The 16063-nt window shown below is 37.4% G+C and overlaps 1 protein-coding gene across 10 annotated transcripts in view; it reads left to right on the top strand.

Moving 5' to 3' along the window:
- The window catches only part of XRRA1 (X-ray radiation resistance associated 1), a 100217-nt gene that overhangs the window by 44468 nt on the left and 39686 nt on the right, over positions 1 to 16063 (top strand). For 4 of the 10 annotated variants that reach the window (XM_067750338.1, XM_067750335.1, XM_067750336.1 and 1 more), the window contains 2 exons: positions 1130 to 1258; positions 2008 to 2225. The exons of 4 other annotated variants lie outside the window; for them this stretch is intronic. In XM_067750338.1, coding sequence (XP_067606439.1) covers positions 1197 to 1258; positions 2008 to 2225 — 280 coding nt within the window. In that variant the 5' untranslated portion in view covers positions 1130 to 1196. 2 more of the 10 variants (XM_067750343.1, XM_067750344.1) reach the window with 2 other exon arrangements.

Below are 16063 nucleotides of genomic sequence, written 5' to 3'. Positions count from 1 at the left end.
GAGCTTGAAGATGTGATGTGAGAGGCGGGTGCTGCTGTGGAAAGGGCCTGGGGTTTGGAGTTGAGTTTGAGCTCTACCACTTTCTGGCTGTGAGATTTTGGGCAAGGGACTCTGAGTTTGAATTTCTTCATCTGAAAAGGAGATGGATAACACCAGTCCTTCTCAGTGCTATTCTAAGATGACATGTATAAAACAGCTAACAATTCCAGGAATGCAGTAGGCTCAGAAGAAAGGCTGCTTTCCTGTCCTCTTATTGTAGGCACATCTGTGATTTACATATGTGTATGTGTGTTTTGTGACTGGATATCCCTATGTGTTTTCGTGTATACAGAGGATGGAGTTGGAGGGAGGAATGAAAACACGATGTGAGTCATCTGCCTTTCATGTGCTTAAAAATAAATACCTAGGCCTCATCCACCTGGGGACACAAATGAGGTCACATCATTGATGGTAGTACCACCATCAGTGATGCCACCACTTCCTGTCCCACCTGTGTGATTCAGGACCTCAGCCTGTTAAATCCCACTCTCAAGTGTTTCTGGGAATCCTCAGAGAGTTTGAATTTAAGAAAAGACTTCCCAATTCCATACTGATGTGTGCACTTTACCAAGTCACTTTAGAGGAGAGCCTCACTGTGGCTAGGGATGGTGCCCTTCATCCATCGTACCTTACCCCACTTAATCTCTGCCAAGGGCATTGTCTCCTGGTACTTCCATGGTTACCACTTCTTGGGGTGACACAGCATACTTGGGAGTCTGCCCTGACCCAAAATTGTGTAGTGTTGTTCCTACAGAATGCTTCCCCTAACTCTGTCACCCTGGTGTTTTCCATGAACATTACTAGTGCCCCTCCATCCTGCTGCAAACTGGTCTCACTGAGTCCATCAGTGAATATGTGCAACCTTTCTCCATACAAAAGATTGTATGTGTGAGTGGGGTTTGGGGAAGGGGGTCAGTTGAAGAGGGAATTACACCTTTTGGTCCCTCACTGCGGAGACCACTCTTGGGCAGTAGAGTAGTTCCCAAGCTGGTTAGGCCTCTTGATTGATTTCCTATCCTCCATTTCTTCCTGGGAGTGGTAGAGCTTGTCCCCTGCCCTTGTTCATTACCCAAGGTCTTTGCACCCCCAGGGAGGCATATGTAACATCGCTGACCAGCAGGAGGTACATCCTGAGGTTCCCGGCGCTAGAGACACTGATGCTGGATGACAACAAACTCTCCAACCCCAATTGCTTTGCCAGCCTGGCCGGGCTCAGGAGGTAAAGCTAGAAGCCTCTCTCTACAGGGCCCTCTATAACCCCCAGCCTTTCTCACACCTTGAGTGCTGCTCTGGAAGCCAAAACGCCTGGGTTTAAATCCCAGCTCCATCACTTATCTCTGCTGTGTGGCCATGAGTAAGTCATCTCCCCTCTGAGCTTTAGCTCAAGCCAAAAAGCGAGGCATCAGTAAAGATATTTCTGATCATGTGACTGGATTAGAAGCAGTAAAGAGAAAGGAGGGTAGAAGGAGATATGGGATCCTGACCCTAATAGAGGAGCCAAAAAAAAAAGAGAATCAGAAAGGTAAGTTAAACTCTGAGCTCTACCTGTAGTTGGCCCTCTGTATCTGGGTTTTGTGTCCACAGATTCAACCAACGTAGAACCCACAGATATGGAGGGCTGACTATATTTGGTTAAAGTAATGAAATGCTGGCATTTAAATGCTTAAGTTTTAGATCCCTGGAAAATTTACTTTGGATTCAAATACCATTTACTGAACACTACTTTGTGGCAGCATTTACATATTGTCTCATTTAATCTTCACAAGACCCTTGAAAGGTTAATAAATACTATCCCCATTTTAGAGATAGGGACATTGAGGCCCAGAGAGGGTAAGTCACTGGCTCAAGGTCACCCAAGGGGAGTAACTGTCGAAGCCTGATTCCATGTTCTTTCCCTAAAGTTGCTTGGTAAATGTCCCTGAGGTATCATTACTGCTGTGATTCTGTATTCACTTTCCTTAATTGAAGACTGAAGAAGTTAAGCCTGGACCAAAACAAGATTTTCCGGATCCCGTACCTACAGCAGGTTCAGCTCCGAGATGGGTCTGGAGACTGGGTTGGAGGCAGGGGGAGTCCCAGGAAAGAGCCCCAATCTATGCTGCAGCCCAAGTCGTGGATATTTGAGGCCTCGGATGACCAACTGGATTATACTGTACTGCCCATGAAAAAGGATGTTGACCGGACAGGTTAGTGATACCACTTGTTGCAGATGCTAGACCCATGGTGTGATAAGCTTCCAAGAGTTTATTCTGAGAGTCTGTGGCTCCCTGGGGAGCTGCTGCTTTTCAACTGCTGAGCCAGGGGAGATCGCAGTCCTACATGAACTATTTGTATAACTTCCTAACTGGTTCTGTCAGTCAAGATGCTTTTACAACCCAGTTACAAGTGGATTTTTTCCTTTTTATCTCAAATAACGAGAAACTGAGAAGTAAGGCTTTCCAGAGATGGTTAATTCTGGGGTGCATTGATATTCTCAAGGGGCTCAGGCTCTTTCCATCCTCTCCTCTCCATCCTTGGCCTGCTTGCTTGTCCTTCTTGCTTGTTCTTTTAGGCTGGTTCCCACTGAGGTCTCAAGGTTGCTACCACAGTCCCAAGAATCACATCCAGATGGCAACATTTGGAGGCAGAAAATGAAAGAACCGTTACCTTTATTATAAACCAAAATCCCTTTAATGCATGAGTGTATTTGTGGATTACATATTCTGCTCCACTGATCTAATTAATTCTCTATTACTGTGCCAATACCACACTGTTTTTCCTTAACATTTATTTTAAATTGAGGAATAATTTACATAGAGTAAAATACAGAAATCTTGTGCAGAGCTTGAGTTTTTACATATATATACTCTTTTAACTATCACCCATATTACAATATAGAACGTTTTCAACATCCCATGTGGTAACCTCCCAATCAGTATCTCCTCTAAGAATAACCACTGTTCTGACTTCTGTCAACACAGATGAGTTTCGCCTGATTTGAAATTCATGTATCACTCAACGTTAAATCTGTGGGATTCATTCATGTTGTTGCCTATGTCAGTGGTTCACTCTTTTTTTTTCTCTTATTTATTCCATTTATACCACAATTTATTTACACTTTTTACTGTTGATAGACATTTTGGTTATTTCTATTTGGGAGCTATTATGGATAAAGCTGCTGTGAACATTTTTTTACACATCTTTTGGTGGACATAAGCACTTGCTTCTGTTGGGTATATACCCAGGAGTGGAATTGCTGAGCCTCACAGTGTAAAATTTGTTTAGCATTAGTGGATACTGCCAAATACTTTTCCAGTGGGGTTGTAGCAATTGTCAATCCCATATTAATGTAAGAGATTTCCAGTTATTCCATATCCTCACAAATACTTGGTACCATCAGTCTTTTTCATTTTACTGGTTTTGGTAGATAGGTAGTGATATCTCATTGTGGTTTTGATTTGCATTTCTCAAGTGACTGATGATGTTGAGTACCTTTTTATATGTTTATTGGTCACTTTGATATCCTCTTTTGGAAGTGCTTATTCGCCTCTTGGCTGTATTTAAATTGGATTGTGTATCCTTTTTGTTGTTGTTGTTGATTTGAGTCCTTTATGTATCCTGGATACAAGTTCCTGGTAGATCCATATATCACAAAAATCTTTTCTCAGTCTGTGACTTGCTTTTTCATATTACTGGTGAATTTTGGTGAACAGAAGTTCTTAATTTTAATGAAATCCAATTCATCAATCTTTATAGTTAGTGCTTTCTATTTCCTGATCAAGACTTTTTTGCATGTCTCAAGTCATGAAGATATTTTTCTATATTTCCTTCTAGAAGCTTGATTATTTTAGTTTTTACATTTGGTCTATGATCTATCTAGAATTAATTTTTGTATATAGTGTGAGGTAGAGTCAAAGTTAACTCTTTTATATGGATATCTGATTGACCCAGCACCATTTGTTGAAAAGACTATAATTTTCCCCACTGAGTTGTTGGGGAGGCATTGTGGTAAGGCGGTGACAGTGTATGTATCTAAAGGACTGTAGCTTTGTAACAAGTTTTGACAACTGATGGTGAAATTCTACAGCTGTGATGTTATTCTTCAAAATTGCTACAGGTATTGTAAGACCTTTGCATACAAACAGTATGCAAATTCTATGCAAATTTTAGAATCAGCTTATCAACTTCCAAACAAAATCCTGCTAGGATTTTGATTGGAATTGCATTGAACCTACAGACCAATTTGGAGAGAATTGCCTCATTAAAATAATATATCCTACCATTTTTTAGATCTTTTAAAATTCTTCTCAACAATGCTTTGTAGGCTTCAATGGCAAGGTTATGCGTATCTTTCATTAGATTTATTCCTAGGTATTTGGTCTTCTTTATGCTATCATCAATGGTATTGCTTTTTTATATTTCATTTCCAATATTGAACATGTATCCAGTAACCTTTCTAAATTCACTTATCACTTTTAGTCATTTGCATGTTCTTTCGGATTACCTATGTTCACGATCGTGACGTTTACAGATAATGACCATTTCATTTATTCTCTACCAATCTTATGCCTCTTATGCCTTTTTATTTCTTTATTTCACTGGCTAAGACTTCTAGTACGATGTTGAGAGAAGTGGTGATAGTGGACATCCTTGTGTTGTTCCCAACCTCAGGGGGAAACTGTTCAGTATTTCAAAATTATGAGTTAGCTGTAGATATTTTTGTGAATGCCTTTTATCAGATTAAAGAAATTTCTTTGTTTTCCTAGTTTGCTGACAGTTTTTATTATGCATGGGTATTGAATTTTGTCAAATGCTTTTTCTGCATCTATTGAGACAATCATGTGATTTTTCTTTAATCTATTAATATGGTTCATTACATTGATTTTTTTTTTAAGTTCAGTTAATATCTGTCACCATACCTAGTTACAAAAAAATTTTTTTCATGTAATGAGAACTTTCAAGATCCACTCTCCTAGCTACTTTCAAATACACAATACAGTATTGTTAACTATAGTCACCGCGCTATATTCATTACATTCCCATATATAACTGGGAGTTTGTGCCTTTTCACCCCCTTCACCCATTTCGCCCACCCCCCACCCCCTGCCTCAGGCAGCCACTAGTCTGTTCTTTATATACATGAGCTCAATTTTTTTGTTTTGGTTTGGGTTGGTTTTTGTGTTTTTCTTTAGATTCCACATTTAAGAGAGATCATATGGTATTTATCTTTTTCTGTCTGGCTTATTTCACTTTACATAATGCCTTCAGGGCCTAACCATGTTGTTGCAAATGGCAAGGTATCATTCTTTTTTACGGCTGAATAATTTACATATGTGTGTGTGTGTACATATATATAAAATCACATTTTCCTTATCCATTCGTCCATCGATGGACACTTAGGTTGTTTCTGTGTCTTGGCTATTGTAAATGATGCTGCAGTGAACATAAGGGTGCATTTTATTTTCTTTGGGTAAGTACCCAGAAGTGGAACTTCTGGATCATATTGTAGTTCAGTTTTCAGTTTTTTTGATGAACCTCCATACTGCTTTCCATAATAGCTGCACCAATTTACATTCCCACCAACAGTGAACAACAGTTCCCTTTTCTCCACATCCTCGCCAACACTTGTTATTTCTTTTCTTTTTGATAACAGCCATTCTGACAGGTGTGAGGTAATATCTCATTGTGGTTTTGATTTGCTTCTCCTTGATGATTAGTGATGTTGAGCATATTTTCATGTACCTGTAGGCCATTTGCATGTCTTCTTTGGAAAGATGTCTATTCATATCCTCTTGATTGTTTTTTTTGCTATTGAGTTTTCTGAGTTTTTTTAAAAATATATTTTTGGATAGTAACCCCTTGTCCAGATACAGAATTTAAAAATACGTTCTCCCATTCAGTAGGTTGTCTTTTCATTTTGTTGATGGTTCCCTTTGCTGTGCAAAAGCTTTTTAGTTTGATATAATCCCACCTGTTTATTTTATATCAATTTTTGAATGTTGAACCAGACTTGCATTCCCAGGATAAACCCCACTTGGTCATGATTTAACTTGCTGATTGATATTTTGTCAAGGATTTTAAAATCTATGTTCAGGAGATATGTGGGTATATTATTTTCTTTTGTTATAATGTTCTTGTCAGGATTTACAGTCAGAGTTATGTTTGCCTCATAAAATGCATTTGGAGAAATATTCACTGTTTTTCTGTTGCTTGGGAAAGTTTGTATAACATTGAGACTATATCTTCCTTAAATTTTGGAAGAATTCACCATGAAGCCGTCTGAGCCCGGGTTTTCCTTTGTGGGAAGAGGTTGGAATTATTAAAATTCAGAAGCTTGGAAGAGAAGCCCTTTAGAGCTTGGCTGCTGGTGTCTCTGAGCTCAGAGGGTCCTCATGGAGCTGAGACCCCAAATCTCTGCAAGGAGGAGACTGACTGGCTGGTGCTGATATCCCTGAAGCTGGTTTATAAAGGTTGGAAAACTGCAAACTGGATTCAGCTGCTGGGGAGAGACTTGCTGAAACTCTCATGAAGTGACATTACTCCAGCGACATTCATATCACAAGCAGTCGGGAAACCCATGGGAAGCAGACTGGTGGAAGCAAGCCTCTTCTTCCTCTTCCAGCTTTGCAGTCTTCCTCTAGCCCCAACCCCTATTGTCAGAGTCTAACAGGAAAGCAACTGGCAAAGCAGAAGAATGGTTTTCAGAACCCCAGCTCCAACACCCCAAAGCAGAATAGAGAAGGGTGGGTTTGGCAGTAAAAAATAATAGCTTAATAATTGGCACAATTATGTTATTCAGATTTTCCCCAAGATTATTTTTGTGCCTACTTGGTTCGTTAACTTTGGAAACAGGTATATTAAAGTCTCTTACCACTATTGTGGGTTTGTCAGTATCTCCTATGTTTCTGGCGCTTTTTATTATTAAATTGGTTCAGTTCCATTATGAGGATCATGACTATTACCTAGTACATTGTATCTTTTAATCACTGTAAAATACTCCACCTTATCTTAATACTTTTGGCCTCAGCCTGGGCCTCCATTTTGTTTGATATGAACACATATTTTGTAATATCTTAAAAACAATATAACCCTCCTATTTTCCCCAATATGGGTCTTTTTTTAATAGAAGAATTTAACTCACATTGTGATTATTGATGTTTTGATTTATTTCTATCATCAGTAGTGTATATTTTCTTTTTTAAATGTTTAATATATATTCTTTTTTTTCCTTTTTTAAGTTAAAATATAGTTGATTTACAATATTGTATTAGTTTCAGGTGTACATCAGAGTGATTCAGTTATACATATATATGTATATATCTATATTCTTTTTTCCTGATTCTTTTCCATTTTAGTTTATTACAAGATAGTGAAAATAGTTCCCTGCACTATACAGTAAATCCTTGTTGTTTATCTACTTTATATATAGTGGTATGCATCTGTTAATCCCATACTCCCAATTATGCCTCTCCCTTCTTCCCCTTTGGTAACCATGAGTTTGTTTTCTATATCTTTGAGTCTGTTTCTGTTTTGTAATTAAGTTCATTTATACTATTTTTTAGGTTCCACATATAAGTGATATCATATATTTGTCTTTCTCTGTCTGACTTACTTCACTTAGTATAATCTGTAGGTCCGTGTGCGTTACTGCAAATGGCATTATTTCATTCTTTTTTTATGGCTGAGTAGTATTCTATTTGTGTGTATCACATCTTCTTTATCCATTCATCTGTTTATGGACACTTAGGTTGCTTCCATGTCATGGCTATTGTAAATAGTGCTTCTATGAACATTGAGGGTGCATGTTTCACTTTGAATTAGAGTTTTCATCTTTTTTGAATATATGCCCAAGAGCGGGATTGCTGTATCATATGGTAACTCCATTTTTAGTTTTTTAAGGAACCTCCATACTGTTTTCCATAGTGGCTGCACCAATTTACATTCCTACCAACAGTGTACAAGGGTTCCCTTTTCTCCACACCTGCTCCAGCATTTATTATTTGTAGACTTTTAGATGATGGCCCTTCTGATTGGTGTGAGGTGATACCTCATTGTAGTTTTGATTTGCATTTCTCTAATAATTAGCAATGTTGAACATCTTTTCATGTGCCTGTTGGCCACCTGTATGTCTTCAATGGAGAATGTCTATTTACGCCTTCTGCCCATTTTTTTGATTGGGTGGTTTATTTTTTGTTATTGAGTTGTGTGAGCTGTTTGTATATTGTGGATATTAACCCATTGTCAGTTGCATCATTTGCAAGTATTTTCTCCCATTCTGTAGGTTGTCTTTTTGTTTTGTTTTATGGTTTCCTTTGCTGTGCAAAAGCTTGCAGTTTGATTAGGTCCCATTTGTTTATTTTTGCTTTTATTTCTATTGCCTTGGAAGACTGACCTAAGAAAACCTTGCTATGATTTATGTCAGAGAATGTTTTGCCTATGTTCTCTTCTAGGAGTTTTATGGTGTCATGTCTTATATTTAAGTCTTTAAGTCATTTTAAGTTTATTTTTGTGTATAGTGTGAGGGAGTGTTCTAACTTCATTGCTTTACATGTAGCTGTCCAGCTTTCCCAACACCATTTGCCAAAGAGACTTTCTTTTCTCTATTGTATGTTCTTGCCTCCTTTGTCAAAGATTAATTGACCATAGGTGTGTGGGTTTATTTCTGGGCTCTCTATTCTGTTCCATTGATTTATATGTCTGTTTTTGTGCCATACCATGCTGTTTTGATTACTATAGCTTTGTAGTATTGTCTGAAGTCTGGGAGCCTTATTCCTCCAACTTTGTTCTTTTTTCCTCAGGATTGCTGTGGCAACTTTGGTCTTTTATGCTTCTATATAAATTTTAAGATTATTTGTTCTAGTTCTGTAAAATATGTCATGGGTAATTTGATAGGGATCGCATTAAACTGTAGATTGCTTTGGATAGTATGGCCATTTTAACAACATTCATTCTTCCCATCCAAGAGCATGGTATATCTTTCCATTTCTTTAAATCATCTTCATTTCCTTTAACAATGTTTTATAGTTCTCAGCATATAAGTCTTTCACCTCCTTGGTCATGTTTATTCCTAAGTATTTTACTCTTTGTGATGTGATTTTAAAAGGGATCTTTTTTACTTTCTCTTTCTGATATCTCATTGTTAGTGTAAAGAATTGCAACTGATTTCTGTATGTTAATCTTGTATCCTGCTACTTTGCTGAATTCATTTATCAGTTCTAGTAGTTTTTGTGTGGAGTCTTTAGGGTTTTCTATGTGTAGTATAATGTCATCTGCATATAATGACAAGTTTACCTCTTCCCTTCCAGTTTATTTATTTATTTTTAATATTTATTTATTTTTTTTTTATTTTGGCTGTGCTGGGTCTTAGTTGTGGCACGTGGGATCTTTTTTTCTTTTTTTTTTTTAGTTTCAGCATGCAGACTTCTTAGTTGTGGCATGCAGACTCTTAGTTGCGGCATGCATGCGGGATCTAGTTCCCTGACCAGGGATCAAACCTGGGCCCCCTGCATTGGGAGCATGGAGTCTTATCCACTGGACCACCGGGGAAGTCCCTCCCTTCCCATTTAGATACTTTTTCTTTCTTTTTCTTATCTGATTGCTGTGGCTAGGACTTCTAATACTGTGTTGAATAGAAGTGGTGAGAGTGGGCATCCTTGTCTTATTCGAGATTTTAGCTGGAAGGCTTCCAGCTTTTCACAGTTGAGTATTATGTTGCCTATAGGTTTGTTATAAATAGCTTTTATTAATTCGAGATACGTTCTCTCTATACCCACTTTTGGTGAGAGTTTTTATCATGAATGGATGCTGAATTTTATCAAATGCTTTTTCTGCATCTATTGAAATGACTGTGTGGTTATTGTCATTTCTTTTGTTGATGTGGTGTATCACATTGAGTTGCGTATGTTGAACCATCCTTGAAACCCTGGGATGAATCCAACTTGATTGTGGTGTGTGATCTTTTTTATGTGTGGTTGGATTCTGTTTGCTAATATTTTGTTGAGGATTTTAGCATCTGTATTCATCAGAGATATTGGCCTGTAATTTTCTTTTTTGGTAGTGTCTTTGTCTGGTTTTGGTATAAGAATGATGGTGGCTTCAAAGAATGACTTTAGGAGTGTTCCCTTTTCTTCAGTCTTTTGGAAGAGTTTGAGAAGGATAGGTATAAGTTCTTCTTTGTATCTTTGGTAGGATTCCCTAGTGAAGCCATCCAGTCCTAAACATTTGTTTGTAGGGAGTTTTTGTTTTTGTTATTTTTTTTAAATTACAGATTCTGTTTCACTTCTAGTGATCAGTCTGTTTAGATTGTTTCTTTTTGATTCAGTTTTGGTAGGCTGTATGTTTCTAGAAATTTGTCCATTTCTTTTAAGTTGTCCATTTTGTTGGCATATATGTGTTCATAATACCTTCTTATGAAATTCATATTTCTGTGGAATTGGTTGTTATTTCTGCTCTTTCATTTCTTATTTTGTTTATTTGGGTCCACTCTTCTTGGTGAGCCTGGCCGCAGGTTTGTCGATTTTGTTTGTCCTTTCAAAAAAAACAGCTCTTGGTTTTATTGATATTTTTTCTATTCCTTTTTTATTTTATTTATTTCCTCTCTGATCTTTGTTATTTTCTTTCTTCTGCTGACTTTAGGTTTTGTTTGTTTTTTTCTAATTCTTTTAGGTTGTAGGTTAGGTTGTCTATTTGGGATTTTTCTTGGGTTTTTTTTTTAATTGGAGTATATTTGCTTTATAATGGTGAGTTAGTTTCTGCTTTACAACAAAATGAATCAGTTATACGTATACATATGTTCCCATATCTCTTCCCTCTTGCGTCTCCCTCCCTCCCACCCTCCCTATCCCACCCCTCCAGGCGGTCACAAAGCACCGAGCTGATCTCCCTGTGCTATGCGGCTGCTTCCCACTAGCTATCTATTTTACGTTTGGTAGTGTATATATGACCATGACTCTCTCTCGCTTTGTCACAGCTCACCCTTTCCCCTCCCCATATCCTCAAGTCCGTTCTCTAGTAGGGCTGTGTCTTTATTCCTGTCTTACTCCTAGGTTCTTCATGAAATTTTTTTTTCTTAAATTCCATGTATATGTGTTAGCATACAGTATTTGTCTTTCTCTTTCTGACTTATTTCACTCTGTATGACAGACTCTAGGTCTATCCACCTCAGTACAAATAGCTCAATTTTGTTTCTTTTATGGCTGAGTAATATTCCATTGTATATATGTGCCACATCTTCTTTATCCATTCATCCGATGATGGACACTTAGGTTGTTTCCATCTCCGGGCTATTGTAAATAGAGCTGCAATGAACATTTTGGTACATGACTCTTTTTGAATTATGGTTTTCTCAGGGTATATGCCCAGTAGTGGGATTGCTGGGTCATATGGTGGTTCTATTTGTAGTTTTTTAAGGAACCTCCATACTGTTCTCCATAGTGGCGGTACCAATTCACATTCCCACCAGCAGTGCAAGAGTGTTCCCTTTTCTCCACACCCTCTCCAACATTTATTGTTTCTAGATATTTTGATGATGACCATTCTGACTGGTGTGAGATGATATCTCATTGTAGTTTTGATTTGCATTTCTCTAATGATTAATGATGTTGAGCATTCCTTCATGTGTTTGTTGGCAGTCTGTATATCTTCTTTGGAGAAATGTCTGTTTAGGTCTTCTGCCCATTTTTGGATTGGGTTGGGTTTTTTTTTGTTATTGAGCTGCATGAGCTGCTTGTAAATTTTGGAAATTAATCCTTTGTCAGTTGCTTCATTTGCAAATATTTTCTCCCATTCTGAGGGTTGTCTTTTGGTCTTGTTTATGGTTTCCTTTGCTGTGCAAAAGCTTTGAAGTTTCATTAGGTCCCATTTGTTTATTTTTATTTCCATTTCTCTAGGAGGTGGGTCAAACAGGATCTTGCTGTGATTTATGTCATAGAGTGTTCTGCCTATGTTTTCCTCTAAGAGTTTGATAGTTTCTGGCCTTACATTTAGGTCTTTAATCCATTTTGAGCTTATTTTTGTGTATGGTGTTAGGGAGTGATCTAATCTCATACTTTTACATGTAGCTGTCCAGTTTTCCCAGCACCACTTATTGAAGAGGCTGTCCTTTCTCCACTGTACATTCCTGCCTCCTTTATCAAAGATAAGGTGACCATATGTGCGTGGGTTTATGTCTGGGCTTTCTATCCTGTTCCATTGATCTATCTTTCTGTTTTTGTGCCAGTACCATACTGTTTTGATTACTGTAGCTTTGTAGTATAGTCTGAAGTCAGGGAGCCTGATTCCTCCAGCTCTGTTTTTCATTCTCAAGATTGCTTTGGCTGTTCAGGGTCTTTTGTGTTTCCATACAAATTGTGAAAGTTTTTGTTGTAGTTTGTGAAAAATGCCAGTGGTAGTTTGATAGGGATTGCATGGAATCTGTAGATTGCTTTGGGAAGTAGAGTCATTTTCACAATGTTGATTCTTCCAATCCAAGAACATGGTATATCTCTCCATCTATTTGTATCATCTTTAATTTCTTTCATCAGTGTCTTATAATTTTCTGCATACAGGTCTTTTGTCTCGTTAGGTAGGTTTATTCCTAGATATTTAATTCTTTTTGTTGCAGTGGTAAATGGGAGTGTTTTCTTGATTTCACTTTCAGATTTTTCATCATTAGTGTATAGGAATGCCAGAGATTTTGTGCATTAATTTTGTATCCTGCAACTTTACCAAATTCACTGATTAGCTGTAGTAGTTTTCTGGTAGCATCTTTAGGATTCTCTATGTATAGTATCATGTCTTCTGCAAATAGTGACAGCTTTACTTCTTCTTTTCTGATTTGGATTCCTTTTAATTCCTTTTCTTCTCTGATTGCTGTAGGTAAAACATCCAAAACTATGTTGAACAAGAGTGGTGACAGTGGGCAACCTTGTCTTGTTCCTGATCTTAGTGGAAATGCTTTCAGTTTTTCACCATTGAGGACGATGTTGCCTGTGGGTTTGTCGTATATGCCCTTTATTATGTTGAGGAAAGTTCCCTCTATGCCTACTTTCTGCAGGCTTTTTATCATAAATCAGTGTTGAATTTTGTCGAAAGCTTTCTCTGCATCTATTGAGATTATCATATGGTTTTTCTCCTTCAATTTGTTAATATGGTATATCACGTTGATTGATTTGCGTATATTGAAGAATCCTTGCATTCCTGGAATAAACCCCACTTGATCATAGTGTATGATCCTTTTAATGTGCTGTTGGATTCTGTTTGCTAGTATTTTGTTGAGGATTTTTGCATCTATGTTCATCAGTGATATTGGCCTGTAGTTTTCTTTCTTTGTGACATCCTTGTCTGGTTTTGGTATTAGGGTGATGGTGGCCTCGTAGAATGAGTTTGGGAGTGTTCCTCCTTCTGCTATATTTTGGAAGAGTTTGAGAAGGATAGATGTTAGCTCTTCTCTAAATGTTTGATAGAATTCGCCTGTGAAGCCATCTGGTCCTGGGCTTTTGTTTGTTGGAAGATTTTTAATCACAGTTTCGATTTTAGTGCTTGTGATTGGTCTGTTCATATTTTCTATTTCTTCCTGATTCAGTCTTGGCAGGTTGTGCCTTTCTAAGAACTTTTCCATTTCTTCCAAATGGTTGTCCATTTTATTGGCATAGAGTTGCTTGTAGTAATCTCTCATGATCTTTTGTATTTCTGCAGTGTCAGTTGTTACTTCTCCTTTTTCATTTCTAATTCTATTGATTTGAATCTTCTCCCTTTTTTTCTTGATGAGTCTGGCTAATGGTTTATCAATTTTATTTATCTTCTCAAAGCACCAGCATTTAGTTTTATTGATCTTGCTATCGTTTCCTTCATTTCTTTTTCATTTATTTCTGATCTGATTTTTATGATTTCTTTCCTTCTGCTAACTTTGGGTTTTTTTTGTTCTTCTTTCTCTAATTGCTTTAGGTGCAAGGTTAGGTTCTTTATTCGAGATGTGTCCTGTTTCTTAAGGTAGGCTTATATTGCTATAAACTTCCCTCTTAGAATTGCTTTTGCTGCATCCCATAGATTATGGGTCATCGTGTCTCCACTGTCATTTGTTTCTAGGTATTTTTTTATTTCCTCTTTGATTTCTTCAGTGATCTCTTGATCATTTAGTAGTGTATTGTTTAGCCTCCATGTGTTTGTATTTTTTACAGATCTTTTCCTGTAATTGATATCTAGTCTCAAAGTATTGTGGTCGTAAAGGATACTTGATACAATTTCAATTTTCTTAAATTTACCAAGTCTTGATTTGTGACCGAAGATATGATCTATCCTGGAGAATGTTCCATGAGCACTTGAGAAAAATGTGTATTCTGTTGTTTTTGGATGGAATGTCCTATAAATATCAATTAAGTCCATCTTGTTTAATGTATCATTTAAAGCTTGTGTTTCCTTATTTATTTTCATTTTGGATGATCTGTCCATTGGTGAAAATGGGGTGTTAAAGTTCCCTACTATGAATGTGTTACTGTCGATTTCCCCTTTTATGGCTGTTAGTACTTGCCTTATGTATTGAGGTGCTCCTATGTTGGGTGCATAAATATTTACAATTGTTATATCTTCTTCTTGGATCGATCCCTTGATCATTATGTAATGTCCTTCTTTGTCTCTTCTAATAGTCTTTATTTTAAAGTCTATTTTGTCTGATATGAGAATTGCTACTCCAGCTTTCTTTTGGTTTCCATTTGCCTGGAATATCTTTTTCCATCCCCTTACTTTCAGTCTGTATGTGTCTCTAGGTCTGAAATGGGTCTCTTGTAGACAGCAAATATATGGGTCTTGTTTTTGTATCCATTCAGCCGATCTGTGTCTTTTGGTGGGAGCATTTAGTCCATTTACATTTAAGGTAATTATTGACATGTATGTTCCTATTCCCACTTTCTTAATTGTTTTGGGTTCATTATTGTAGGTCTTTTCCTTCTCTTGTGTTTCTTGCCTGGAGAAGTTCCTTTAGCAGTTGTTGTAGAGCTGGTTTGGTAGTGCTGAACTCTCTCAGCTTTTGCTTGTCTGTAAAGATTTTAATTTCTCCATCAAATCTGAATGAGATCCTTGCTGGGTAGAGTAATCTTGGTTGCAGGTTTTTCTCCTTCATCACTTTAAATATGTCCTGCCAGTCCCTTCTGGCTTGCAGAGTTTCTGCTGAAAGATCAGCTGTTAACCTTATGGGGATTCCCTTGTGTGTTATTTGTTGTTTTTCCCTTGCTGCTTTTAATATGCTTTCTTTGTATTTAATTTTTGACAGTTTGATTAATATGTGTCTTGGCGTATTTCTCCTTGGATTTATCCTGTATGGGACTCTCTGTGCTTCCTGGACTTGATTAACTATTTCCTTTCCCATATTAGGGAAGTTTTCAACTATAATCTCTTCAAATATTTTCTCAGTCCCTTTCTTTTTCTCTTCTTCTGGAACCCCTATAATTCGAATGTTGGTGGGTTTGATGTTGTCCCAGAGGTCTCTGAGACTGTCCTCAGTTCTTTTCATTCTTTTTTCTTTATTCTGCTTTCCAGTAGTTATTTCTACTATTTTATCTTCCAGGTCACTTATCCGTTCTTCTGCCTCAGTTATTCTGCTATTGATCCCATCTAGAGTCTTTTTCATTTCATTTATTGTGTTGTTCATCATTGTTTGTTTCATCTTTAGTTCTTCTAGGTCGTTGTTAAATGCTTCTTGCATTTCGTCTATTCTATTTCCAAGATTTTGGATCTTCTTTACTATCATTTTCTGAATTCTTTTTCAGGCAGATTGCCTATTTCCTCTTCATTTGTTAGGTGTGGTGGGTTTTTATCTTGCTCCTTCATCTGCAGTGTGTTTTTCTGTCTTCTCATTTTGCTTATGTTACTGTGTTTGGGGTCTCATTTTTGCAGGCTGCAGGTTCGTAGTTCCCGTTGTTTTTGATGTCTGTCCCCAGTGGCTAAGGTTGGTTCAGTGGGTTGTGTAGGCTTCCTGGTGGAGGGGACTAGTGCCTGTGTTCTGGTGGATGAAGCTGGATCTTGTCTTTCTGGTGGGCAGGTCCACGTCTGGTGGTGTGTTTTGGGGTGTCTG

The sequence above is a fragment of the Pseudorca crassidens genome, chromosome 9, assembly GCF_039906515.1.
Source record: "Pseudorca crassidens isolate mPseCra1 chromosome 9, mPseCra1.hap1, whole genome shotgun sequence".
Classification (NCBI taxonomy): Eukaryota; Metazoa; Chordata; class Mammalia; order Artiodactyla; family Delphinidae; genus Pseudorca; species Pseudorca crassidens.
Note: the sequence above shows the minus strand (reverse complement) of the source record. Positions and strands in the feature narration are given on the sequence as shown.